The sequence below is a fragment of the Haliaeetus albicilla genome, chromosome 16 (assembly GCF_947461875.1).
Source record: "Haliaeetus albicilla chromosome 16, bHalAlb1.1, whole genome shotgun sequence".
Classification (NCBI taxonomy): domain Eukaryota; kingdom Metazoa; phylum Chordata; class Aves; order Accipitriformes; family Accipitridae; genus Haliaeetus; species Haliaeetus albicilla.
Window position 1 is genome coordinate 26,385,869 of NC_091498.1, and position 26,597 is coordinate 26,412,465.

At 42.0% G+C, this 26,597-nt stretch overlaps 1 protein-coding gene across 1 annotated transcript in view; it reads left to right on the forward strand.

Moving 5' to 3' along the window:
* Window positions 1–26,597, forward strand: part of LGR4 (leucine rich repeat containing G protein-coupled receptor 4) — an 84,837-nt gene that overhangs the window by 19,146 nt on the left and 39,094 nt on the right. The window contains exon 2 of the mRNA XM_069804057.1: window positions 15,979–16,050. Coding sequence (XP_069660158.1) covers window positions 15,979–16,050 — 72 coding nt within the window. The remainder of the gene's footprint in view (window positions 1–15,978; window positions 16,051–26,597) is intronic.

The window sequence follows — 26,597 nt, forward strand, 5'->3', positions numbered from 1 at the left end:
GAGCTGAATGACACTTTTGTTCGTGGTTAACAGAGGTGAAAGAAGCCAATTATTGGCTGTCTTTTCCACAGGGCAGCTGCAGACGGATTTCACTGCAGGCAAATATGGACTTTTCTGCCACAAGGATGGTTGTGATGACAGTTATTTTTGTGGAATTGTATGAAAGAAAACAGATTTTTTTATTTTTTTTTTTTTTCCCCTCCAGTGACTCGTGTAGATGTTTGTTGAAAACTACTGTGAATATGCTGGCGTGGAATGCGAATGTGTAAAGGGCTGGATTCCCCACACTAACAGTGTACTTGGCTTTTTCTCTGGGCATGTGAGAGAGTGAGGTTTTAGGGGTTTCTTTTTCTCCTCTTATATTCTTTTTCTCTTTGCAGTTGCAGTTAATTTTAACTATAGGGTTTTTCTAATTGGTGTGCAGTGTGCATTAACCCTCTTACGGCTGCCAGCTCAGACTGTGCTGGCTGCTTTGTGTGCTGTAGTGACGGAGGGACAACCTCCACAGGTTAGCAGAGAGCCCTGCAACGGCAAAATAAACATCTGCATGCCGTTAGGGACCTCAGAAAGTGTCCCTGTGCCTGAAACTTGCCACCCCTTCTCCCACATCTCTATCAGTTGGTCCAGTACGTTATAAAATCTTTTCCCACAACTCTCGCTTTTATAATTCAACATTTATTCCTTTCTCCCCACATTTTCTTTGTTTGAGTCTCTAGCTGTAGTTTAAATCTGTGAAAAGACTCGGTTGATGGAGAACCAGGTTCTCCGACTGTTTTGATTCTGGAGAATTCTCCTCCAGTTCGGGGCAAATTTTGAGAAAGGGCCCACGTTTCAGCCAGAGTTGATCTATCTTAGTTTGTTACACTGAAAGACTTCTCATCTGCTTTTGTGGTGGCCTCTCTGTGTAGCCATCTGAAATCTGCATTTCGGCATAGTTCATAATAATGGTATTAAAAAAAAAAAAAGTGGTGTTCCTCATCTTATGTGGCTTTCTGCTGCAGGTGAAAGGAGAGTCTGCCTTTTGTCCTCTGACCTTCAGAGGTGGAAGCGCTATGAGGACACTCTTCCTTCACCTCTTGGTGCATAAAGAGGCCGTTTCTGTGCTTTCACTTGGTTTCTCTGCATCCAGACTGCTTATTTTCCTTTACAGATTTTCTTACTGGATGGCTCGTCACCTGCAGACGTGACTGCTCCTGCCAGTTTCCGCTCTATTGCCAACCCACGTTGACTGAAGTTAGTTGTGCCCCTCGTGAGCTTAGCGTGGTGCAGGCAGCCTCGCTTGAGGCTCTACAACGGTCGGAGGATGCGGCTCTGCGGGCACTTGTCATCTGTTGGCCGGTGTCAGTGGTGGGGCCGTACCTCTGCCAAGTTCCCAGGAACGCGAGATGCGAGACGCGTACGTGCGCGGTGCCGTCAGGTTGCCCGCGCGACGCTGGTGGAGATGGCTGCGCGCGTGGACGCGTCGGCGGGGACAAGGGCGACCCTCTCCTGGGCACGGGGGCTCTTGGGGAAGCAGCGTCCCGGAATCTGATGTTCCAGCAAAGGGAGGTCTCTGGGTGTGAGACCCTGCTCTGGCTGGTGGGAGGCTGGGGGAGAAGGCTTTGTCTGAGGGTTACTTGCAGAAGTAGAGTTAGTCTGCCCATCTTCTCGAGAGAGGACCAGTTGGCAGCCGGATTTGAAAAGCAATGGAATAATCACTTGCCTTTCACCACCCCCCCCCCCCCCCGCCCCTTCCCCAAATGCTCATAACACTAGCTAGTTTTTTACCGCAGACACTGGGGGAGAAAACCCACCGTTATGTGTATGCACGCATGCTGGTGTCATTGTAGATCCTGAACTTAGAAGCATATTATGTTGCTTTAAGATGACAGCAAATGCAGGTTGGGCGGGGGGAGGAATAAAAGCTCTGCAACTTTGACTGCCAAGGAAAGAGTTGTGTTTTTTCTACAAGGCAAAGCATACATGAAGTTTTGCTTCTTGAAATGAAATAATTAGCTCTGTGATAAGTCAGATAAGAATGAGATAATTCCTGACGCTTTCATTATAGAAGAAGAAATAAAATTGGTTTCGAATACTTCCTTGATGCCCCTTGTTCAGTCCTGTACTATTGAAGTAGAAGCTGAACCTGTAGCTCTTCTCTAAGAGTGTCCTGGCAGACATTTTGGGCAGCTTTCGTTTCGATTCGTGTCTAAGGTTCACTGGAAGGTAAGGTGGATGTTCAACCCATGTCTTCATGCTTGTAAGGGACTTGGCCACCCATCTCAAATAAATCAAATTGAGGAATGTAGCTGAAATCAGTATAACTCAAAAGGTTGGGAAGCTTGTACAAAGCTGGCGAGGCTGTTTGGATTCTTGTATTTAGCTACACGTCAGTAGGCAGCAACCCTCGCCTTACCATTTGTTGAAGGTGCCGTTTCTGGAGTGAAACGTGAGGGTTGTGTGTTAACACGCGTGAAGGCTGCCACGTGGGAGACTTCAGAAGACTTCAGGCACACTTTAATCCTTCAAATGCATAAAGTGGAAATTACTCTTCTGTTAAAGTACAGTGCAATAGTTGATGATCAAGAATGTTCCAAAACCTAAGTTTTACATCTTACTAAAATTGCTTGTGCTTCGTGAGCTACTTCAAGATGCCTTGAAAATTGCTACATAAAAGCATGTTTGGTTCTATAAAGGCCATTCCAGGTGCTGCCATGAAATCTATTTTGACATGAGAAAGCTGTACTGTGTGCTTTTAGTTTTCCCACAGTGTGTAGATAATTATAGCGCTGTATTGCAGAAAAAGATTTTATTTTTGCCAGAAATAATTTTTAGTTACATGCAAGTTATGTGTTACATGTAAGTGAAAAAAATTCTTAAATGCTAAAGCTGTTGTATATAGTTTTGGACTGATTTAAGTGTTTACATTTCATCTTCTGGCTTCATTGGATCAGTAACTGTGTTCATACACCAATTTTGTTTTGCTTTTTTGCTTTTAGCCTTCTAAAAATGTAGGGCTTACCCAGACTTTTGAGGCTCAGGTTGCTTTCTAAACATTGGGTGGGACAGACTAGGAGACCAAAATAAACCAGAAGAAAATGAATAAAATTCAAAGTACTTAGAGTTACTAAAGTTGGCATTTTTATGAAATTGGATTTGTAGCTGTTTGTGCTCTCTTTTTGCAACAGAGCAAAAACACAGAGTGAAAATGCAACAGAAGATTTGTATACAAATATATGTGTGTAATGATAGCACTGCTTTTCTATCAGTGTAAACAGATTTAAGTGCCGGGCTCTGTCTGGACAGCTCAGAAACATCGGTAGCGTTATCCTCCCCCTTGCTCACAGAGATGCAGAAAAGATTATTCTCCTTTGAACCTGGGGTTTGGGAAGGGGAAGCAACCTGTCCAAACCCACAAAATGAGTCTCTGCTGGGGCAAGGAACCGAACCTCAGCAGGTCTGTGTCCGGAGTTGTAACGGGGAGCTTTGGTGTGAAATAAACGTTTGTTGTAGTAAATACCGTGTTGCTAGGTGGAGAGGGATGTGGTGTCCTTGGAGTCCAAAGGGTGAGCGTGGCTCCCCAGTGTTCCTGTTGAGGCAGTTTTAAGTTTTATGGAATTGCCCTTGAGGCTGTTAAATGGAACAAAACGTGCCTTGTGGGTGTTCGTGGTTATGCAGCAGGGACCTGAGACTGGGGGGGGGAGGACGGACACCCAGATCTCATTAAACTGGTTGGATTACATAGTTTGGTGATGTTCCTAGTGTTTCAGCAATGGTTGTTCACAGAAGTTTTCAATAAGGAAAAAATGCCTGAGAACTTCCTCAATAGTAACGAACAAAATCTTGGCTTGGTCACGCGTGAAGTGTCTGTGTCGGGGTTTAGCAATATGTGCTTTAAATTAAAACTCTGGTATGTGTCTAACCTGAGCTGACTTAACTCATTAAAGAAAAATGAAAGTTAGAGTGATTTAAAAATGACATAGTTACCTTGGTGGTTGACGGTTCAATATGACTGTGGTGATAAGGACAGCTGTTGCAACTGGCGATGCTGCCCTACTTTAACTTGGTTGCAAACACAGTGTTAAACTTTATTTACTTAAAACATGACAAATATCTTTCTGTAAAACTCCTGTAGGGAATCTGGTGTTGATTTCATTGCAGGCATAGCTTCATGTTACATTTTCTTTTAGTGCAGAGTTCCCACTGTCTCCTTCAGTACCCTTCCTCTTTCCTACTACCATAGGAGTCTGCTGCTCCACAGCTGTGCTGATATGGCTCTCTCTGAGGCCATGCTATATAGAAGACAGCTAACCCCATCTGATTAAAAAAAAAAAGTAGGCCAAAACCCAGAAAGGGTTTTGTTTACATCCAGATTATTATAACGATCTGATTACAGAATGCTGACTGTAAACAGTTCCACCATGGAGGTGGAAAGTGACGGGAATATAAGCCAATTTCCTTCATCAGAAAGAAAACACATCGTACGACTACACCCTGGAGGATGTAGTAGGTCGAAGCCTTAAGCATGTAACCTGTTGCTGTGTTCCCCTTTTCCCTTTATATGTAGATACCTATGGATTTAAAAAAAAACAACAACCTTCTGCTTACCTTTACTGGCTTTTACAAGTAATCTCAAGTCTTGCCAGAAACGGTGGTTGTAGTGAATGGTTTGGACGCATGTGGTTTGGGCTAAGATGATCCCAGGTTCAAGCCCCTTACCTGGAGAGTTGTTACTCCAGCCAGTTTACTGGGGCTGTTGTTAAATGAGATGAAGGCATGAAAGTATTCCTCATAGTTTCCCATATCTGGAAGACGTGTCAGTGAAATGCAAAAGTATCGCTAATAGGAGAACAGCTTTTTGAACGCTTGCACCCAAAGGCTCCACTGCCAGGTTTACAACTTGCCGTGGCTTCGTGTGTAGCCCGAGCCATGCTGTCTGGAGGCAGGAGACAAGCTGGATAAATTGCAGAAGACATGCAGTAGGCATAAAATAATTACATTGCTTAGATTTGATCCCACTCAACAACTGCTGTGCTAGTTGCAGGGCATGATGAGTCTGCCTGGCAAAGATGCTTTGCAGTGGCCCTTCAAAAAATGTTGGTCCTTACTGATTTTAACTGCCTTGCTGCTTTCCTGAAGTCCCCCCCATAGTCTGTGTTACCCTAAGTGGGTGTGAATCTGGGGGGATTATCACCGAATACTTATAATGACTTTTCTGGCATTTTAATCTGTAGTTACTCTTGGAGTCCTGGATAACCATGTTACTTATTTATAAATGACTTTTAAAAACTGTCAAGTCAGAGGGTAGCTGTGAGAGGTTCCCTACCGGGAGTTTGGGTGGTTTAGTGGGCATGGATGATGGTTGGACTCGATGATCTTGAAGGTCTTTTCCAACCTAAATGACTCTATGAGGACTTCCAAGGTTGGTTACAGATTGGGGCTGTGGATGATCTGAGTTCCCACTCGGTTTTGTCCATGGACTTCTTCACGGTTTTGCACAGATTGGTTATTTGCTTTTTGTGATGGATACTCATAGGTATAGGAGGAGTATCTCGGCACAGGCTTGCCCTCAGACTGCTTGACTAATGTGCCTGTCGCACTCGTGGCCTAAATTTTTTTTTTTTCTGCTCAATTCCCTGGTGTTACTGTATTCCGGAGAATAAATAATTATAAAACCATGAATAATGCATAATTTTACTCTCTTCTATAAATAATCTCCAACTATGTAAGGGAAATACTCTTGTACCAAAAGACATTTTGTTTCCTCCTTCAGCCTGTAATCCGCACCAAACGTGTGGCTCTTAAAAATTAACCGAAGAGCATGTTAACTTGCGCTGTATTCCTATTCCAGGATATGATCTCTTTCATAATAATGCAGTGGAATTTTTTTCTGGGTTAATTCCCCACCATGTGTCAACATAGGCCATTAACCGTATGTGTGACTGCTTAATGGCTGGCCTGCAGTGACTCAAATACCAGTTCAAAATAGGGCTTTGCATACAAGTATTGTTCTCTCTAAGATCTTGATGATGGCTTGATTGGCACATGAATAGGGTACATTAGAGCTAGTTACTGTGTCTGAAAGAAAGCTAAGACATCATGTTGGAAGAAAAAAAAAAACACAACAGGTTGATGTGACGTGGGAAGGAGGAGGCAGGAGAAATAACTTACAAATATGGTAGGGGAAAGAGGGGGACGTTGCTTCTCTTGCAGGAACAGACCTGTCTGAATTTTTTCAGCCTTTCTGTGACTGTCAGTGAAAATGTTGTAGGTCCTGCTTCAGCAAAATGCTAAAAGCTTACTGGAATCAACAGGATTGATATGCTTTTTTCATATTTGTACTGAAAAATGGCTCCGTGTACCCCTATTTCCTAAAACTTCTGAATTACCTCAGTCCCCTCTAATAGCCAGGGTTGGTGGGTAGGCTGAAGTTTGACTGCTTCCATGAAAAAGCAGGTTAAGCGCTTCAGCCCCAAGCGAGCAGTCACGTGAATGTTCCAGTTAGTTTGAGCCACAGAAAAGTGGATGGAAACATTGCATGTAAGCTGCGGCATAGCTGTTAGAGCATAATTTCCTTCCACCGCTACCAAATGGAGTGAACCTGCACATCTAGCAAATGAGAAACTGTCAGAACAATCTCTTGTCCTGTTTCCCTTTACAAAAAAAACCAAAGGAAAAATTAAGGTAATTCATTTGTTTTGAAAAGGACATGGTGGGTAGTAGCTGGGCATAGCACATGAGAGCAGCACTGGGCAACTGGAGGGGGCTCCAGGCTCTGCTGGTGACTTTGGGCAGGTTACTTCACCTCTGTGTGCCTGTTTTCCCATCCATGCTGTTTGTCTTGTCCATTTAAGCAGCAAACTCTTGGTGAGGAGTGTCTCCAGCTGTGTATTTGTACAGTGCCAATCACGTTGACATGTTGAACTAGGGCCCTTAGCTTCTTGATGCAATACAAACAACAGATGATAAGACGCTGTGCTCATTAGAGAGATAGCGTGGGTACTTAGGAAATGGCAAGTGTATTTGTTGGGTGGGAATGCAAACTGTGTCTTATTCAGCCAGTCACAGCAGATGTTGACTAAAGTTTTAATTATTTGGGTATTTCCTTTCTTACAGGAATGTTTCCTAGAAGAAGAGGAAACACGCTCATAAATGAAAAAATGGCACGGCTGATAGGCTTTTTGTGACTGCAAAATGGGCTGTGAATACAGAACAGGTTTCTGTGCTTTTTAAGTGTTGGAGGTCTCTGTGATCGTGTCAGAGGCAGTAGGGCCGTACTTAAGATCGTTGGGGAGAGATGGAATCACAAGGAGAGAAATCTACATTAATGCAAAAAATGGTTTCAAACCTTCCATTTTGTTTTATCATTAACAACTTTGTTCGTGTTAAAAGGAACAGTAGATGAAGATCAGGAGGAGAAAAACATGATGGGCATGGCAGTAAGGGTTGGAGGGTATGCGATAGTTAATACTGCAGAGTCCTGGCTGTTGCTGTACCCAGAGGTGCCCTCGAGCTGGGCCCTTCCCGCTGGGAGATGGGCACTGGTAGTTGTGCAGGCCTTGTCAGAAATCGGGAGAATGTAAATTTTAAATAAAGCTTAAACCAGTCGAATATATTGGGGTATCGGTGTGCTATTACCATATAAATGTTAGCTAATAGTATAGACCGAGCTAGCCAAACCTTGCAGTAATAGATATAGGTAGTATATAAAAGGTAAGAAATTAATTGTTCAGCATATTACTTTAACTTGTTTTTAAACTCAAACACCAATGTAAGTTTAAACACTTTCCAAGTGTAGGCTCCTCTGTAAACATCATCTTTCCTTTGCCTGATATTTGTTTGCCTCCTGTTCATGATTTCTAGCTGTTGAGGTTGGCATGTCTGCTTGTAACACATATCCTTGAATTTCAGCTACACTCATTGGATTCACAGTGCAGGCAATTACAGTTCAAAGCAGTAGTTGTGAGGCGGTGCTTCTGGAAGAGAATTGTTCGCTTCTTGTTATCAGGAAGATAAAGTAAAACAAACAAAAAACCCCAAACTTTTTTCTTTTTAATGAAATGAATTTAATTCAAGCCTTGCTGATCCTCTAGGCTTTCTATGCTTCCATTACATACCGAATTTGATTAAGACATGGGACAGTTTTAATGCAAACTCATTTACTCTGTCCCTTCAGTGGTTTTATGTTCATCCTGAAGAAACTTGCGAAAAGGGGGAGTAAGTCTAAATCAGGGGTGTAATTCAGCTCCTGGTCTCCCCTGGGACCGGCTGCTAAAGTGTGTGACTTGGTTGAGAATTATGTTGGTTTTCATCGTGTGAGCGTGTTCCTACAAGGAGTTGGGCACCGAATGTGTTTCTTCAAGACTGTAGCACCACAGTGCAACTTAGATTGGTCTAACCTTGAGTCTCCCTGATTTCTCCTCTTCTCCTCTGCCTCTCCCTGCTGCCACACCAGGCAGTTCTCCTGGTTAATGCAGATGAGACCTGGACCAAATTTGAAGCACTGACCGTTGCCATGCAGCTACATATAGTTCTGTCCTCTTCCCCCCCCCCCCCCGGATAATCAGCAAAGAATTGTTGGTCTGGTATACGAAGAAAAATATCTGATGCTTAGTCTTGTTGATCTTCACTGACGTTAACATAATCGGGACATTATCCACATATCAATGGTCCTGGTGGTAATGGATGGCTAATTGTTGTTGAGTATTTTCCAGCATCATTTTGACTTGCATTTGCAATAACCTGGCTTATTTAATGTAGTTTCTAAAAATATTAACAGCTCCAGCTTTTCCTAGTACTACTGAAGCTAGATCAGGGTTACTACCTGGGGAATTTTACATAAGATTAAGACCTTTTACCTAATGGTTTTGTACAGGTAGGTAGGAGGGCTTTATTCAAATATAGATAGCTCTGCCTAAATAATTTTGTAAGTGTTATAATTAAATAACTCAGTGGCAGAGGGCCCAGACCTTGGAAAAGACTGAATGGAGCCTACAGTATTACATGCTATTATCTATCAGCAAACAGGTTAAGCTTGCTCAGAGGGAGTATTTTACAGGATTTTAAAGGTGCCTTGTTGAAACATGATCTTCTTCCCTTCAACAAACACTCCTCCCTCCCTCCGTCCCTCCCTCTCCTTCTCTCTCTCCCTCTCTCTCTCATATTCTCTCTTCCCCTTCCCTTCTAAACTTCACAAAAGGTAGAGGTTAGGTGGAGAGCCAAAAAGCAGTTAGCTATTAATGAAGTGCAGGGGAGCACAGGGGAGTATTTTGATTTTATTTTTAAAGCAGTCAATCTCGATTGGGTTTGGCTGAGATCTAATTTTCCTTTTCCGTAGCTAGATATTTCATGTTTTTCCAGCTTAGGATCTTTTTTACGAAGTGGAGTATTTTGAGTCGTTAGCATGCCTTCAGATGCAGTGTATGAATGTGGTGGGAAGGTGTGCGTGCCCCCGGTCCAGTGCAGATCCATGTGTTGATAGCCGAGGCTGCAATGCAGGATAGAAAGCATAGGACCGGCATCTCCTAGGAGTTTTAGGAGACAGGCCAGCACACCAGAGCTGGGTAGCAAGGAAGCTTTCTTTGCCTAAAAAGGTGCAAACCTTTTGGTTGGGGAGATGCAGTGGAGAACGGTAGGTATTGTCAAAAAAAAAAAACGAAAAGGCTGTTGCAGCTAAATTGTCCCTCAGTTCAGAGAGACTGGCATCACTTTCTTTTCAATGCCCGTCAGTTATTGTGGGTTGTTAGCTTTCATTCTCTGCCTATATCTTGGGCTAATTTATTTATCATTTTTGCCTGTCCTTTCTGTAGCCCTCTACAGGAAGCCTGTGTTTCCCATTTTGTGGTCCCTCTTTGTTGTTGCAGCTTTTCTTCTCGTGCAAGAATTATCGTCCCCCTCCTCCGATTCCATTGTCTCTAGTCAGCTGGCCTTTCTAGCCAGAATCCCGCTCTGGCAATCGATAAGAAAGACGTTTAGGATAAATCTAACAAGGGTCAGGCTACTTTATGGTAGAGGCAGTACTTGAAAATGAGAGAGAAAGCTATCTGTGCCCTGCAGGAGACGCTGTGACATGCTGTGCATTTTAGCTAATTCTCTTTTGCATGATACCACTGATAAAAGCTGTGACTGAATCCATTTTCTAAAGATAATTAAGAGTTTCTGTTTTTTTGAAATGCGAGAGAATTAGCAAGTTGCCATTCAAGATACGAAGTATTTCTGCTCATCCTGAAGTCTGGGGAAGTTTGACTCTGGTTAGTGGTAGAATAAAGAATCCTTAAAACAAAAAACCGTCCAAAACGTTCCATCAGGAACTGAAATTCTTGCACAGAAGGAGTATAATAAAAAAGTTTAAGTGCATTACATTGCCTAATTCAGGTTTCTGAAATCTCAACTGCCGGTTGCTTTGAGACTTTGAGTTTAAATCACCTGCTTTATGCAGAGAGGAGGTGTGATGCTTTGTGTTTTTACTGTGTCCAACAAAGGTGCTTTCCTCTTCCAAGTTAATTTATCTCACTTGATGCCTATTTTCAATAGAGGGAGGTTTTCATAGCTCTTAGCATCCTTGCTGGTTAGTATATGTACAAGTGTTTTTAAAGACTTTAAAGTGTTTCTGTGTTAGGTGAAAGCAGGGGACTTTGCTAAACTAAGCTGGAAATAAAGATTAAAGCAGTTGTCAGAATATCCTGAAGGGACCTACTGAAGCAGGCTAAAGACAGCAACTGACTGCTGGAGTACCGTGGCCTGATTTTTCACCTTTGGCCTGTAAAAGTTAGTCTCTGCAGTACCTGGCGTGGTGAAATAACATTTTCAGTAGGTTTCTTCAAGCTACTTGTTTTAGTTGTTTGTTTGTTTGTTGTTTTTTTTTAGTGGGGGATTTTTGTTTTTGTTTTTTTGTTGTTGTTGTTGTTTTTCTTCTCTGCAGTACTTTCCTGGAAGAAGGACAAAACTTCTGACCGAGTGTGGGAGCCTTATTTATTGTTCAAAACTGCAGTCACGGCACCAATAGCACTGTAGGAGGGAGCATGGTTGTGTTTATATTCTGGCGTTAAATCTCTTCTACCTGAAATGGCGAAACTAATTGTAACTGTAAGGCTGTGATTCATGTTATCCCCGAGATGCAGCCTCTTCTTGCTAAAGAGGTTACCACCTTTGGCTGCTCATCATTTTAGTTTCGATGCCAGCTCCTTGCCCCATCACGCCCTGACGTGCCTCGGTTAAAGTTGGTTAGCGAGTGAAGATTTAGCCTGGCTGCTTAGTACAGATAAGCCTGGTTAATGGCTAACTGCTGAAAGGTGCAGGTCTACCCCGGCTTCTCCTTCGTTTTCCTGACAGATCTATGGGCAGGAATCGCTGCCCTCGTCTTTTCCCTCTTAAAGCTGTTGTGTCCGTTTTGCACATCCCAGGGAAAACACCCCAAATGTAAGCATGGGGCTGAGTTTAGTTTCAAGACAGAGCTGTAGGTTGCTGGGGCTGACGGATGATACTGTGAAGTGACGAAAGAACAAGAAATTTAAGATAAGCCTTTCGGACACGGAGTGTGAACTTCAGCGTACCAGTAAAGTTTAGGGCAAGCGTGGAGGTTTTCTGGTGTTGTGTTTTGTTTGTTGCTGTTTTGTTTTGTTTGGTGGCAATTGAGAGGTTTGTGGGTGTTGTGCTGTTTTTAGGGGACCTGTGTCTGGGTGTAATAACCCGAACCAGAATGGGTCCTTCAGCGTAGTCCTGCTGAAACGGGGCATTAGGCAGCTGCTGACGTGATCCTTCTGTTGTGCGATAGCATCATTCCCGTGGACACTAGCTAGAGGTTGGGAAAGTACTCGTAGATATTCATTTTGTTCATTCTTAGAACTTTATTTTATATATTAGGACCTTAAAAGAGCTCTGGGCTCATAGGCCTGAGGCCTTTCTAGTAAAGGTGGAGGAACAGGTGGAGCAGGGCCGCTTCTCAGTGGAAATTTCTTTGACGTGTCCAAGGCCTGTACTAATATTTTATCTTTATTACATGGACCGCTTACTTGTTTTTTGAAAGTTTAGGAATAGTAAAATGAATATTTTCTAAAATAAAAGCTATTTTTGGTTTGGACAGTGGTTTTGGGGGGAATATTTGCCATTATTTTGTCATAAAATATGGTGCTAGTCTGTTTTTGTTGTAATTCTTCTAGAAAGAATGCGTTATTAAAAGTATCTTCCAAATTAACTGGGAAAAACGTCTTAGAGAGCAGTTACTAAGTCATCTAATTTTAGTGATATGGGTGTTCGCTAATATTGTTTGTAAATTCATGCATTGAAGCTTGTGAACTACTTAATATTTTATTACCAGCAAATAGTTCCCATGAACTGATTCCTTGAGGATATTCTGTAGAGTGAAATGAAGAGAAAATAAAAACCCAAGTGTCTGATTTTGGCTTCTACAATTCCTTGTGGTTTTTCCCTTCTATATTGGTTGCTTTTTTGCTGATAGTGCAGTTCAGGTAAGATTAAGTGTGTTTTCACCTTCTCATCTCCTACATTGAAACTTCATTTTTTTTTTCTAGCAGTTTTTCAAACTGTGATTTACCCAAGGCTGTTGATTGGTGAGGGACTGGCAATGAGTTTGTGATTTCTGCAGCAAACCTGCTTTTACATAATGTTTTTAATTAAACAAAAATTGATTTAAAACTTAAAACTTTGAAGGTTGGTGGCTTGATGTTCACCAAAGCCTGCTAATCAGTGCTATAAAGATTGGCATATATACTGAGTAGGAGTTACTATCCCATGTAATGAGGGCAAATACAGAAACTTTGTAATAATTCCAGCTTTTTAACAAAGTGTCATGGTAAGCAGTCCCTGAAGATTCACAGGATGATGCTGAAGACAGAACTGTAGTGTGTCTTTGTGCCTGTTTTTTTTATAAATGCAGTTTCGCTGAAAATAAATTTCAGTAGAATTTGTGGATATTGATGATGCTTCTCAAATCTTCATTATTAAGGTGTTCTGTTTTGTGCTTACATCCGAAGAGTCTAGTCCCCATATTAAAATTGTAGATGCCAACGCTTGGAGCTACAGGCAAAAAACATTCTTTGCTAATTTCAGATCCCAGAGAAAGCTGGAATTACGTAGAATTTGGATGTCAGCCATACTGTATGTCTACATGGTTTCCATTGACTTCGTGTAGGATTGCATATGATGCTTTGAAAATCAGGCTTTATAGGTCTGGAAACTTCAAGAGCATTGCTTTCAGATGGATGTGATTTCTTACTGCTTCTGTCCTAAGGAGCTATCACGTAGTGCAACAAATGTGGTTGCAGTCAAAATCCTTGACCAAGTGATGTATGGCCATTCATAAAGTGCTTTCTGATGATATGTACTGTTGACTTATTTTTCCTACCACCATTTAATATGTTATATACGATAATAGAGTTTTATATTACCTGGACAGTCTTTTGAGAGAGTTGTGAGTTTCTTGCATGGGTTACTATTTCTTAGGACTCATGTAGGGTCTCCACTCCCTTCTTACCCTTCTGCCCTATTCATAAACGCTTCCCAGTTGATACTGGAAGGGGACATGTAGTCGTCTGGAAAGGAGAGGACTAGCCTGGATGTGTGAAATGCATGTATTCATGACAATTTGAAAAATCTATATGGGGGGTAGGGAGAATAAAAGTTACAGTCTCCCGTGGAGCAGACAGCTGATGATTCATGTATCTGATACTTTTATTTACTTTCCTGCACAAGAAGAAAAATGTCCCCTGCAGCAACTGCAGCATCTCACGGTACCCAAGCTGCTGCTGAGACACAAAGCACCTCTTAAAGCACGCCGGCTGTAGAGTTCAGACATAAATCATCTCCAGTTCAGCTCCTTCTGGAGCTTAGTGAAGGGGTCTGTTGTGCCATAGTGGATTTGCTTGGTCTTCTCTCACAATTGTGTTTGTTTTGTATGTGCTGAACCTTATTCTGATCTCCATTGCTCTTGAGTTACGTTAGTATACTCTTAACAGCTGCTGAGGAATAACTCTTGGTTTACACTGGGGGATGAGGAATGAAGTTTTGGCCTGCTATTTAATGAACACTTAGTTTAAAGGAACAATTGCATCTAGATTTAATGTAAGAGCGTAGTGTTCATGTCAGTGGTGGCTGGGGGGCTGTGCTGCTCAGTCAGGGGCAGCAGACCAGTTGCCAGTTACTTGTTAATGTCAACATAAATTCACTGACATCAGTTGACATTGTCAACTGCTGTGGGGAAAATAATGTTGTTTTTTTTTCCCTGGTAACTATGGGGTTTTTTTATGTAGTGCATTCTGATGTCAGTATAAATAAGGAAACTTTTTTTAATGAGCTATGTTAGACATTATGGTCTGGCAACTGGAGGAATAACATGGGCACTCTTTGCAAAAAGTGTAATTAGCTGCTGCAACATTTTTGGTAGGTTGTATGGTACTGACATGGCATTTGGTTCGTCACAGCATGAAAGAAGGCACAAATGTCCCAAGACACCATTTTGTCAGAAGGAGCAGCAACCCCTCCGCATGCTCCTTGCTCCCCTTAAGGGTCTGACCCTGAACCTCCTAAGGTCAGCGCTGAGTGCTGTCAGGGGTGGGAGCCATGGAAGATATCCTGAATGTGAAACTTTCTAATTTCTCAATGGGGAGGTTTTTGCTGCTACAAAATAGTTCTTCAGGGATCTGTCCCTTCCAGTATAGCAGGAAGAGTCTAAATTGACCTTTCTCTTCCTCATCAGAAGAAGCGATAATTCCAGTTGAGGCAGATGTTTGAAAAACAGTGGTGGCTACGGATGGGCTAAGAACGTCTGCCCGAGCAGTAGGCAAGGGCTGGTACTTTACACTGAGGTCGAGCTTTTTAGGTGGCAAACAAAATTTGTTGCCCTGCATGCGGTCACCAGACCTTCAGATCTTCACGCAGGAGCTTCAGCAGTACTTGTTGACTATCAGTGAAATGGAAGGGGTGGTTTGGTTTTGTTTGCTTTTTACCCAAAATATGTGGGGAGGTAGCACATAGATGCTAGAGAACAATGTGTGGAAGACAGCAAGCAGAAGGAAGTTGAGAGGGCTGTACTAACGAGTCTCATTGAATTGCTTGTTAAACTACATATTAAAAAAAAAGGCAGTAACCAAGTGGAAAGTAAGAATGTGGGTTATGTCATGAATTGTTAGGCAGTTACTAGTTTAATTATCAAACAGAATTGTTTTCGTGCTACTTTTACTCACATTGAGTAATAACTTGCTTTAGGACTAGATTATCTGTGATGGTTATGTAGGTGTGAACTGAGGTGATGGCACCAAGTTTGCCACTTACTGCTCCTTTGGAAAGAAAAAAGCTGAACAGGTCTGCATACCTATCATGTAAGCACTTGCTGCTGGCCTGTCTCTGCTCACGGACTGAGAATGAAATCTGCTTAAAACTATTACCTCGAGGACTTCTATAGGTTTTGTAGAAAAAAAATGACTGTGGTAGAGCTAGGACATGTTTCTGCTATTCTTGTCAGTTGTTCCAGAAGCTGTGTTTGCCAGAAGCTCTTTATTAAAGTCCCAATGCATGTATTTTTTTTTAAAGACATGGGATGAAAATTTACGTGGTGGGTGGTCACAATCTTTTTTTTTTTTAATTTTTTCATATGCTGTGGTTTTAGAGCAGTCTTAATCGTCTGTGTTAAAATTGTATGCATGTGTAAGTTGGTAAAAATTAGTACTGAGGTTAACAGTACCATAGAGCCTCTTCCATACAGGCATACTCTGTAGTTTCACTGTAATTTTTTTGCTTGGAGGTGTCAGAAAACATTTTTATCAGCTTTCCATGATAGAGGTCTTTGCTGCATCTGCATTCTCAAACTACTCTGCTTTGAAAGTTTAGCATGGAAATTTCTAGGAAGAGATATTACTGTGTGATGCTAGAATATTTTTTTTCTGCTCTCATACCATCTGATTGAGCTTTCTTTTTATCCTCCTTTTCCTAGAGTGTAAAAATCCCTTACTGTTTATTGATAAATCTCTATTTCTTCTTCTCCAGGGATATCAGCATGAATAACATCACAAGGCTACCAGAAGATGCATTCAAGAACTTTCCCTACTTGGAAGAGCTGTAAGTATTTCACATACATTAAAGTTTTGCTACAACATCAGATGGCTGCGTAAAGTAGAAGGTGGGTGGGGAGACAGTGTTGAGTAGAGCTGCAAACAGAGAAAGCAATTACACTTAAAAAAAAAAAATCCTGTACACGTTTGGAAACCGGAACAGTAAATGCTACTTACAAGGGACTTTTTACGGTAATTATTTTAATCATGGCTAGAGTGATGACAGATACTAATTACAGTGTTATCCAAAGATAACACGAGAGGTGTGTAATTACCATTGTTTCCAAAGGAGCTACAGTATAGCTGTTGCATAAGTTCCATAAAATATATGTTGTTTCGTTTACTGAGCAGCTTGCTTCCATTGCCCCTGTAGGCTGCAAATGCAGTGCTCAAAAGCCCATCCTGACTTGCATCAGAAATTCAAGTTCTGTGGTACAGGGCTTCTTGTTCTTAGTTTCTCTGGCAGAAATTCTCTAGTTCCCATCTCCCTCTTGTCCCACTCTATTTTAAGCTTTTTTTTTTTTTTTTTAGGTTTTACTTATGTAATACTTGCACTTCTGAATCCTCGAGCTGCACTAAGGCTCGTGTGCCTAGTGTTTTGCTGAACTGAAGTCTTAACTGACATGCCTTTGCAAAGTGAAGCACCCTTTCACAGCATAGCCCTAAATTAGATTGGTTTTCAGAGTCAGTAAACAGGGAGAAGGCTTTGACTTTCAATTACTACTTCAGTAAGTACTATTATGTGACAAGTGACTTCTGTGTGCCTTAGTTTCCTTATCTATGAAGAGAGGGTAATGGTTCAACCTTTGCCAGAGAGCGTTGAGAACTTCCAGTAATAAGCAATAGATAAGACAAAACCACTGCAATTTGCTTTGCTTCTCTTGCATTTTCAATGTCAAAGTAGCCTTTCTCATATCAAAGAGCATTTAAAAGACAAAGTAAGGCTGTCCTAATTTGTGACTTTGACTAGACTGGAACTATGAATACTGCGTTGAGAGATTTTTCAATAAATGCACTTTAGGGAAAGAACAGCTCATTTCCCCAAAGAGACAAATCCTTATGAAGTAGGGAAGCATTCTTCCGACTTTATGGATGAGGAAACTGAAGCAAAGCAAGCAAGCCATTTGTGGAGAGCAACAGGATAAATTAACCCCATAGCAAAACTGCAGATAAAGCCCAGAACCTTTTGACTCTGGTTATCTGCTATAACCAATACAACCACTGCACCTCACTGGAACAAAGTTACTGAGAAATTGATAGGAGTTGGATCACTTGCTCCTGAAGAAAGGCTTGTGTTCCTGAAAGCTTCTCTGGATTCTCCTCCTTGCACCCCAGCTACGCTGGTTGGTCCAATAAGGTGTTCTACCTCTCCTTACAATTTTGGTCTCTCTCATATCCTGATGATGTAGCAGCTGCCATTGCTAATACACTTAAATAACTCCATCTTCCTTGGTTCTTAAGTAGTTTTGACTCGGGTCAGTACAATTATGAAGTGCAGTTGAACTTATTTATGTCAGATGAATTGTGTGTGATATCTGATTTCATGCTTAACAGGTTCTGGTTGATTCCCTCTGACTTTAGGTATTGCTTAAATTTGCGATATAGTTGAGAATACCTTGTGAGGGAAAGTAGATTTACCAGGACTTCAGATGGTGCATGTGTGTAATTGACACAATTTAAGAAGGGCTCTGTGGCATGAGTAGTCAATTTAAAACAAACAAAAAAAAAATTCGAGGCCTGGGAAGGCTTGCTTGGCTCAGAGTATATATTAGCCAACATTCCCTTTGTGCTTTATAATATGTGCTGCTGTATGTCTGTATGCTTTGTTAGACTATATGTGTAGTCCATTTTTTTCCAAATTCTTTATAGTCATATTTCACACCGAAAGTTGGGAAAAAAAAATGAACAATTCAGTTTTCCCAGCTTCGGATGACTGTGGGAGACTTCATTTTTTCCCTGTAAGTAATTAAGCAATAAAATCTAACTGGTGGGTGTGCATATTGTGTAACTTCCTTAAACCCTGGGGTGTGTCAGGGGGTAAAGAGAAAAGGCAGAGCCTTCAGCCATCATCTATTGTGCTTATTGCCTGAGAGCCATTTGCTATGTGTACCTCATTGTCCCCCTAAATTCCAGCATTTCAGATTGCAAAAAATAGGCTAGCATTAAGCTCAGAATTATATGTAAACACCCAGAAGCTTTAAATCCTTCCTAGCACGCTTAGTCGATATGTTCAAGCAACTTCTGGGAAAAAAAAAAAAAACAAACCAAAAAACCAAAAACCAACCCAAACCCCAACAACTTTACAGTAAAAATGATACTTGCTGAATGTTTGAACATACTCAAATCAATCATAATTCCTTAATACAATATAAGAAACCCACATAACTTTAGTTTCATGTTCAAGTTACCTCCTACAGCTGCAGAGGTAGGAGAATCTCCAGGAAGATTAAAAAGAAAAACTCCAATTCACCAGCTGTCACAGATGCAGAAAGACAGGAGAATGACCGTGAGAGCAGAGCCATAAGTAGATAGTACCTGTATACAGTACTTCTCAGTTGAAAACCATTAACTGAGACTTGTAAGTTGTTAGTAATGTTTTGCAGCAGCAGCCCGCTTTGAATTTGCAGCAGAGGCTCTGGCCATGCCCACCAGCAGTGAAATGAGGAAGGCTGCTTCTTGTCTTTAAAGACCTGGGTATGGTCATCCATGCACAAGTCAAATCCAGGTTCCCTTGCTTCAGTTCATGTTCTTCCTAGAGGGAATACAGTAAAGTAGCTTCAAACAAAAGCAACTTCTGTCCTTAATAGAAATGACCAGCACCAGACATGATGCATTTTTAATTCTGCCCATTCCTTCTTTATGGGACAGGGTACAGAATTTTTTGGGTCTTTATTTTTACTGGTTATGGACAGAAAAAACGAAACTGTCGTACTTGCCACTGTACAACCACAATTTTCCCTCTCCACTCTAAGATGATTTTCAGACTTTCTTCCTGGCTTTTATTTATAGTTGAACAGATGCAAATTCTGACTGTCAGGCACTAGCAAAGCTGCCTTTTCAGCCCAGAAACCTGGGTGTGAGTCTCCACGCCAAAGAAAAAGAGACAGAGTTAAAGCAAAGTGGTGTTGAAATCTGTGCTGGAAGTGGCTTTTACATCTAGAACTTTTCCCAGGAACTACACATCTAAAGCAAATGAAAATCCCACAAACTAATGGCAATGCAGTAAGTACCCACACCATCATGGACTCTAGTAGCTCTTCGTCCAGGAGACAGCCCCAGACACCTTTCTCTTTATACCGTGCTTTAGCCCTGCCGTTTGTCAAATTCTCCGGGCGATTAGCCCCCGACATAGTTAATGTTGCAAAATAGTATCGCAGAATTTAATTGAATGTAAATGGGAGGCAATTAGATGTATTGTGTAGGCAACTAAGTCTTACACAGTGCACTTATGGAGAGGATGGGATTAAAAAACGCAGTAGGAGCCATTTAAAATGGGGGTTGTCATTTCCTTGATGCAATGAGTTATTTGGTAGTCTGGAGAGACTTCGGAGGATCATTTTCCGAATCCTAAAATGAACACTAGCAAATAAAAGTGAAAGAAGCAGCGTACCAAACTTGTAAAAGCTGGCTGCTCGATTAAAAGGTGCCTTCTACATCACCAAAGGGGGAGCAACCTGGGTGCTTCGATGTATGCATCCCATGCCATTTTTAGATGTGCTGGGTTATCCGAGACACCCGTACAAGGCTGGCAGATAGGATGCAGATGGGAGACAGATTGCTGCCTGGAATGGCAGTTGGGGCCAGGTGGAACAGGACGTCTGAAATGGCACTAAATGGCCATGTTCAGGCGACTGACTCCCCTGCGAAGTATCAAATTCGCAGGTATAGTCTGAGTTTTTTGTACCTTTGAGATAGTGTTCTACCTGTTACTTGGAGGTACGAGCAAAGGGGTTCCAGCTTGTCCGTGGGCAGAATCTGCACGTTGGGTTATGTGCTCCACGTGCCCCGGTTCACAGCCTCATCGTACGTGTCGCTGCATAGTGCGCTTATCAGATGTCTGTAGGATACTTGCACTATTTATAAATGTTATAAAAATTCTCTATCTCTGTGTAACTGATACCCATCTGGAAGTAATTTGCAAATGATTGAAACGGCAATGGTCAGAGTCAGCGAGGAGCAGACCACCAAGGGTTTTGCCACAGCAGTTAATGAAGTGTATTCTCCAGAAAATGTTAATGTAAATACGCTGCAGCCCTGAACTCGATATGGAAACTAAAAATCCTTGAAGAACTTGGCCACAGTTTTCCAACCACACCTTAAAGTATTTATAGAAAGCTAGAAGAGGGAAATATAGTTAGATAATGCAGTGTTTTTAGAAAGCAGAAACCGTTTTCCAGTGTGGATTTTTAAGTGGAAGAGCCAGGCTGTATTATGTTTTGATGCTCTTCTAAACGGTTGCAGTTCCTTCTAATATTTAAAGTTATCTAAAGTAGTCTGGAAGATTTTAACTACATGATTTCCATTCACTATATTTGTGAATGATCTGCTGGATTAATTAAAAGGGCACTCTCTCATCAAGGAAGGCAAATCAAAATTCTTTTTATTCTTGGCCAGTTTTCTAGTCTGACTTCAGAAACTTGAACCACTTGAATAAAACAAGTCTCCTTAATGACTTTTTAACCTTGTTTTGACTTCCACTTTTAACCCTTTAAAATGTTGTCGTCTTATTTGCCCTGCACTAGTGGGTAAAGTTTAGATGGTAAGGTTTTGACTGACTGGCTGCTGGTCCATGTGCGAGGCAGCAGGCAGGCAGAGGACAGCAAGCTGTCCTGCTGTCTGTCCGTAGGTTGCCTGTTACACAAGCACACGGTTATCTGAACCGGAGCACTCGTCACCTCCCAGCCAGGTGGCCTCGGGGCAAGGCTCTGACCTCCAGCAAGGGTTAGGGAGGACGCTCTCTGACTTTCGTGGTTTTGAAGACCATATTGTGCCCAGTAATGCTGCAAGGAAAACAGTCCCTCCTGAAAGCACCAAGAGACAGCAGTGCTTGATTACCTTCCAGATGTGTGCTGATGCCAAGGTCTGTTGTCAAGGTCTGTTGTGTTTCTGGTTTTTGTTCATACGTGATATGAAACAGTCTCTCTTCTGTGACACTACCGTCAGATTATTTTTTTTATCGGTCAAGGGCAAAACTTTATTAAGATTTTTATTTAATGGCTGGTGAAAATGGTTAGGGAAATAAAGTGATAAAAGGAAGGTTTAGATCAATAGAAGTTTTCTCTTTTCTGAAAGACAATGCTAATCTGCTTTTTGAGAGATGAATAAACAGCGAGTGAGAGATAGCACATGTGCAACTAATTTTTCAGGAAAAGAAATAGTACAACTGAGAATTTGCTTGACTATTTAATTATATCGATGCTGATTACAGCACTAAGAGGTCTTGCTTAAACATCTCAATCCCCTCTCCCCCTCCTCAGCCAGGGTCTCTGAACATGGCTTTTAATTGACAAAGTATATCTTAAGAACATAAGGATTAATTAAAATGCATACTGGTAGTGAAAATGAGGTGGTTTTGCCATAAGGTTGTAATCAGGAAGTATCTGCAAGGGAAATGTCTAGAGTTATTTTTCCTCTTGACTGCAGCTGAAGATGACCACCTGGCTGAAATGTCACAGCTGCTTGCTTTTGTAGTATCTATTTCAGTGTGTAATTTAGATGGTCCCCTTCCTTCTAATTTCTGCATCAGCACCAAGTTGTATTATCCCTGGGGAGGGAGGGGGTGTGTCTATCTTTTTTATTACTTCGGTTTTATGAATAAGGCATGTCTTGGAGTTCTGCCAAGGCCACCAGGGCTGAGCTGTTAGTTTGGGATGCAGCGTCTTTCCTCACCTGGTTGTGGAACATTTGGTGAGAGGATGTTTTTTGTCCTTCAGCGCTAGGTCTTTTAAAGTAGTATTTTCAAGGTAGCGTGCAAATGTTGACGAGATGGCGCAATTCCTCTCCCTTTCATAAACGTGAGTAGTCCCAGGATTTGTAGTGGGAAGCTGGGGACGAAGGGCTTGTTTCGAGTAGAAAAGGTAAGGATGAATCTTCGTGAGAAAAGCTCTCCCGATGCCTTGCGTTAGCAGACATGTGGTAACTGAGGCTGTGGTTAAACATCCTCTTGTGAAACTAGCTGGTACAATTGGAGACGTTACCACCCCGTATCTGTCCATTCAGCCCCACCAGCAGAGACGGAGGAACGAGCCGAGAGCTCTCTTCAGCTGCTTTGTTATAAAGGCAGCCAGTGTAGACGTCCTCTGTTGGTATTTCAAAAATAGCCAGCTGACGTTGGCTTGGAAGCCGACGAGTGCTCTTCATCCATCTGCCAGCTCCGAATATTTGAACAGCTGGAGGAGGTAATTTCCTCAGTTGCTTCAGCTTGAATTCCAAGAGGTAAAGTTCTAATGAAGAAAGTGCAAGGTGTAGGTTTCACGTGTGGTAGCAAGTTAAGAGCCTAAGCTTCGACTTGATCAGCTAGCATACATTAGATACGTTTGCTGCCTTATGTGCGCCGGAGCTTTAGAAAATGCGTCAGCATGTTGTAACTTGCACCTTCAAATTCTAGTCAAGACAAACCTTTAGGCGAAGACTCCCAAGTAGAATTAACCACAGTCAGCTAAGATATTTTTAAACATCACCTACTTGGTCTGCACTAGATGCTAAATGATGTTTAAAAACACGTTGGCCAACCTGTGTTTAATTAATGTTTTCTTATCTATGCGAGTCCTAAATCAGTTTGATTCTGGATGAGTTTCAATCCTGCTGATACAAGACTAATATTTCTGTAGCTTAGAAGGTTCTCGCTGTGCTTAACAGTTGCATATTTTTCCCGTTTGTGGGGACAGATGCTAGTAGGTTGAGTAAATTCCATTGTTTTCAGAAGATGAGGAAGTTTCTTTCCAGTTTCTGTTTCTACATGTTAATTTCAAAAGTTGGCATGGTTGTGTATAAGGATCCCAAGACTGGTTATTCTGCTGCAAGTACTTTTAGAGGGAAACAAAACTTTTTCCATATCTGTTGTCTCAGAGTTTCAGCGTTCAGCATTATTTTCACATGCGCACACACACAGAAGCTGGCTTAGCTAAATGGCCTGGAGGCTGAACTTTGCGGTGTTACGCTTCAAGACCCGTCTTACGAGCCTGAATTTATTATACTGCCTGAGCTGCCGGGTTGGGGCTGTCTGAACATATAAACCAGATAAGAAACTTCTGGAGGCCGAGCAGTAGCCTCAGAAGCTCTCAGGCTGGGTCTCTCCAGGTAGAGTCCCCCAAACAGCGCTCGTTCCGTGCAGTCCACCTCCTCCTTTTGGTTTCAGGAATTGGAGCGTGGACAAAAGATGTACACGTGTGAGCGAGCAGGTAGCCAGTTCCAGGCTCAAGCCTCAAGAAGAGTCACATGTAGCTCTGCAACTTAGATAGACAGAAAAGCAGAAAAATCAAACCCTACATGTTGGAGGTAAATGTGTTTTCCCCATGCTCTGAGAAAGTAATTGAGTGCATTCTGTCATCGTAGTGTTGTGGTATGACACTGTATGTTACCATAAGAAGACACGGTGAGGAATTAAGTCATTCTTTTACCTCTTTTACCTCCTTTCCTCCCCTGCTCTTGGGTGGTTGTATTTTGGTATATTTTTTGTGAGTACTGAGGTGCTCTTACCTAATTAGCACTGGCAGATCTTATCTTGGCACAGAAGTAGTAACCAGTACTCATGTGAAGTTCTTTTCCTGCCCTTCCTATATAAAAGTAAAATTCTAGATGATTCTGATAAAATATTTGCTTTTTTTTTTTCAGCTGGTAGAAACTTAACAGTTGACCTAAATCTGAAACAAAGAATCATATTGAAAATTACTCCCACTTCTCTAAGGTCATTCATTGTGGAGGTGTCTACAAAACCTGGGTCTTATATATACCAAGTATGTATCTGAAGTGGTTAGAAAACGGGTAACAAAGTTTTAATTGCCAAATATATGTAGATTTAATCCACTTCCACGTTTTGCAGTGTCACTAGCCAGATGCATAGGCATTCATAAGATCCCATGCCTGGAAAGACAATAACTGCCAGGGCAAGAGACAGGCTGTATGGACAGATCGAAGCAGCTTTGAGGATTTACTGTCTCAACGGTCATTTTTTCACCCTCTCACGTCCAGCCATTAACGTATTTCATGATCCTGGAAACCTTCAGAGCACCCAAATAGCACTGTCTGCTAAAAGCACAAATCTGTAGTTGATTCAGTTGTTGCATCCCTGTTGATCAAAACCAAGCTTGGTTACTTTCATCTCTGTGTCTCTGCTTTACAGACTAGGTAAGTGAAATGTATTTATAGCTAGGAAGGAGCGTGTTGATGCCGCAAGAGCTCCTGTCAGTTCAGTGTAACAGCCCATCTGCTGATCCGCACGGGCAGCCGAGAGCCTGTCTCCCTCCTGTGCCGCTGTCTGTGCTGGCCCGTGATGAAGTCGGTATCAAATCCACAGATCCCTCTCAGAGTGTCGGAGTCCTCTGAACTGGAGCTGTCAACCACAAATCCCCCCCCTGCTTTCTCAGCAGCCGGTCCACTGCTGTGGACGTCATTCTTATAGCACAGCAAAGTGCCTCCGATCTTTCAGCATCCACGGTGAAAAGGAGAAGTTAAAATTAGATGTGGCTTTTTGAGGGGAGAGGAAAAAGAAATAAAATCCTGAAAGCCAGCCACCTCCTCCCTACTCTGCCACTGAAGTATTTAAGTTTGGGCATCGTGGTGGAGGAACACGGAATATCTGTCTCAGGTAGCTCCTTGAGTAAACACAGTGGCATCTGTAATGATTGCTGTTTGTGCAGTGAGGAGTTAGAGGGAAATAGAAATCCAGAGTGGCAGAACCTGGATCAGCATATGCAGACTCACCCGAGTGCCTTCAAGGCAAAGGTCTGCCTGGCCTATGGTAGAGCGAAGGAAAGTTACCATGACACAGTGCAAGATGTGCAAAGGCAATTAGGGAGAAGGTGCATTTTATAAAATGTATTCTGCTTTCCGCTTTAGAAGCGAGAGGAATCAAAGTTGCTTACTGCAACAGCTTGTCACTATTGCTGCAGACTAGGTGTTAGCAATTTTCAAGGCAATGGGATATTGTTGCTTATTTCTAAGACATGTCTGTGATAGAAAATTTGTGCAAACTTCTGGTTTTTGCTGGAGAATACTATTTGGGACTCCAAAGAATGCTTGCTTCAACAGCTCGTGTTGTGTAACAGTTGTTTTAGGTCATACGTGTTTCCTTCAGTGCATGTATGTTGTAGCCTGTGGGCTCTACTTCAAGGACGTCTTGCCCCATTACAGATATTGCTTGCAAACTGAATGATAGAGCATATTTTGCATGGATGGGAATGCTTACTTTTTTCAAAATCCATCATAATTTATTTTCCAGTTAACAAGAAAAAAATATAATTATAAATATTCTTTGATAGTCCATGAAAAGCAGTGTCATAGAGCCATGTTTTGTCTTGCAGAGGGTGCTGGTGACTCTTGCTGATGATGTAGCAGTAGAACATATGGACAGGCTTTGACTTCTTTTTAATCAAATCAGTTTAGTTTACTTAGACATTTTAAATTTTTAGACCAGGAGTGCATTTTGAAAACAAGCTATTACCTTGAAGTTCAGTATAATTTTGAGAAGGCTGTAAATGCTAGAAAGGGAAGGCTCAGGATGAGAAGTGCCTACTCAGCTGGATGGAGCGGGTGCAGTTTCAGTGATGGTTGTAGTTACAGGCTTCTTTTTTCAGTCCTGAAGTGTCTTGGCTTACATACTCACGATTTTATAAATAGCAGTTGAGGCTGTATGATACTGAAACTGCTGCAAGAAAAGGAGAAGGGGACAAATGCGTTTTCCATTAGCAGCAGCAGAATAAAGTATCCATTTAGTTATGCTAAATTGGTGTGGAAGAATTGGGAGCAATCTGTAGGTTATTGATTGGCTTCACAGCAGTGCAGCAGGCTGCAGCTGACAAAAGTCCCAAAGGGGCTGTTTGCTAATCACAGATAAGAAAAGCAATATTTAGTCCGGCGATACGGCTTCCATTTACCAGCCCGTCCGCTTCTGCAGCTGCCCAGCTTGGGTAGGAGCTGTCTGTACAGGTGTGTGCCCTCGCCAGGCAGGGGATCTCTGCACGGGGGGAGCAGCGAGCCCCTGGTATTTTCCTGCAGATGTCTGTACCTCTTGTGTGAAGCTTCAAGCCTTGATGAATAGGCATCATCTGTTAAGAAAACTGGATTCTGTTCCCAAATGGCTGCTTTTCTGGAATAAGTGGAACCTGAAGCTCTTTTCTTAAGTTTGAGAAAATTCAATCCACGATACCCAGCGAGTGTGTCTATAAGGCATTTTCAAAGATTACTTCTTTTGCAGGAGGACATGAAATAAAATTCGAGTTTGTGTGGGAAGCGTGAAGAACCCTGAAAAAGTTGATGTTAGGGACAGGCATGTAAGGGTGGCAGAACAGTTTGATGTAAGACAGCAAAAAAGTAAAGAAATTGCAGAAGTGCAAG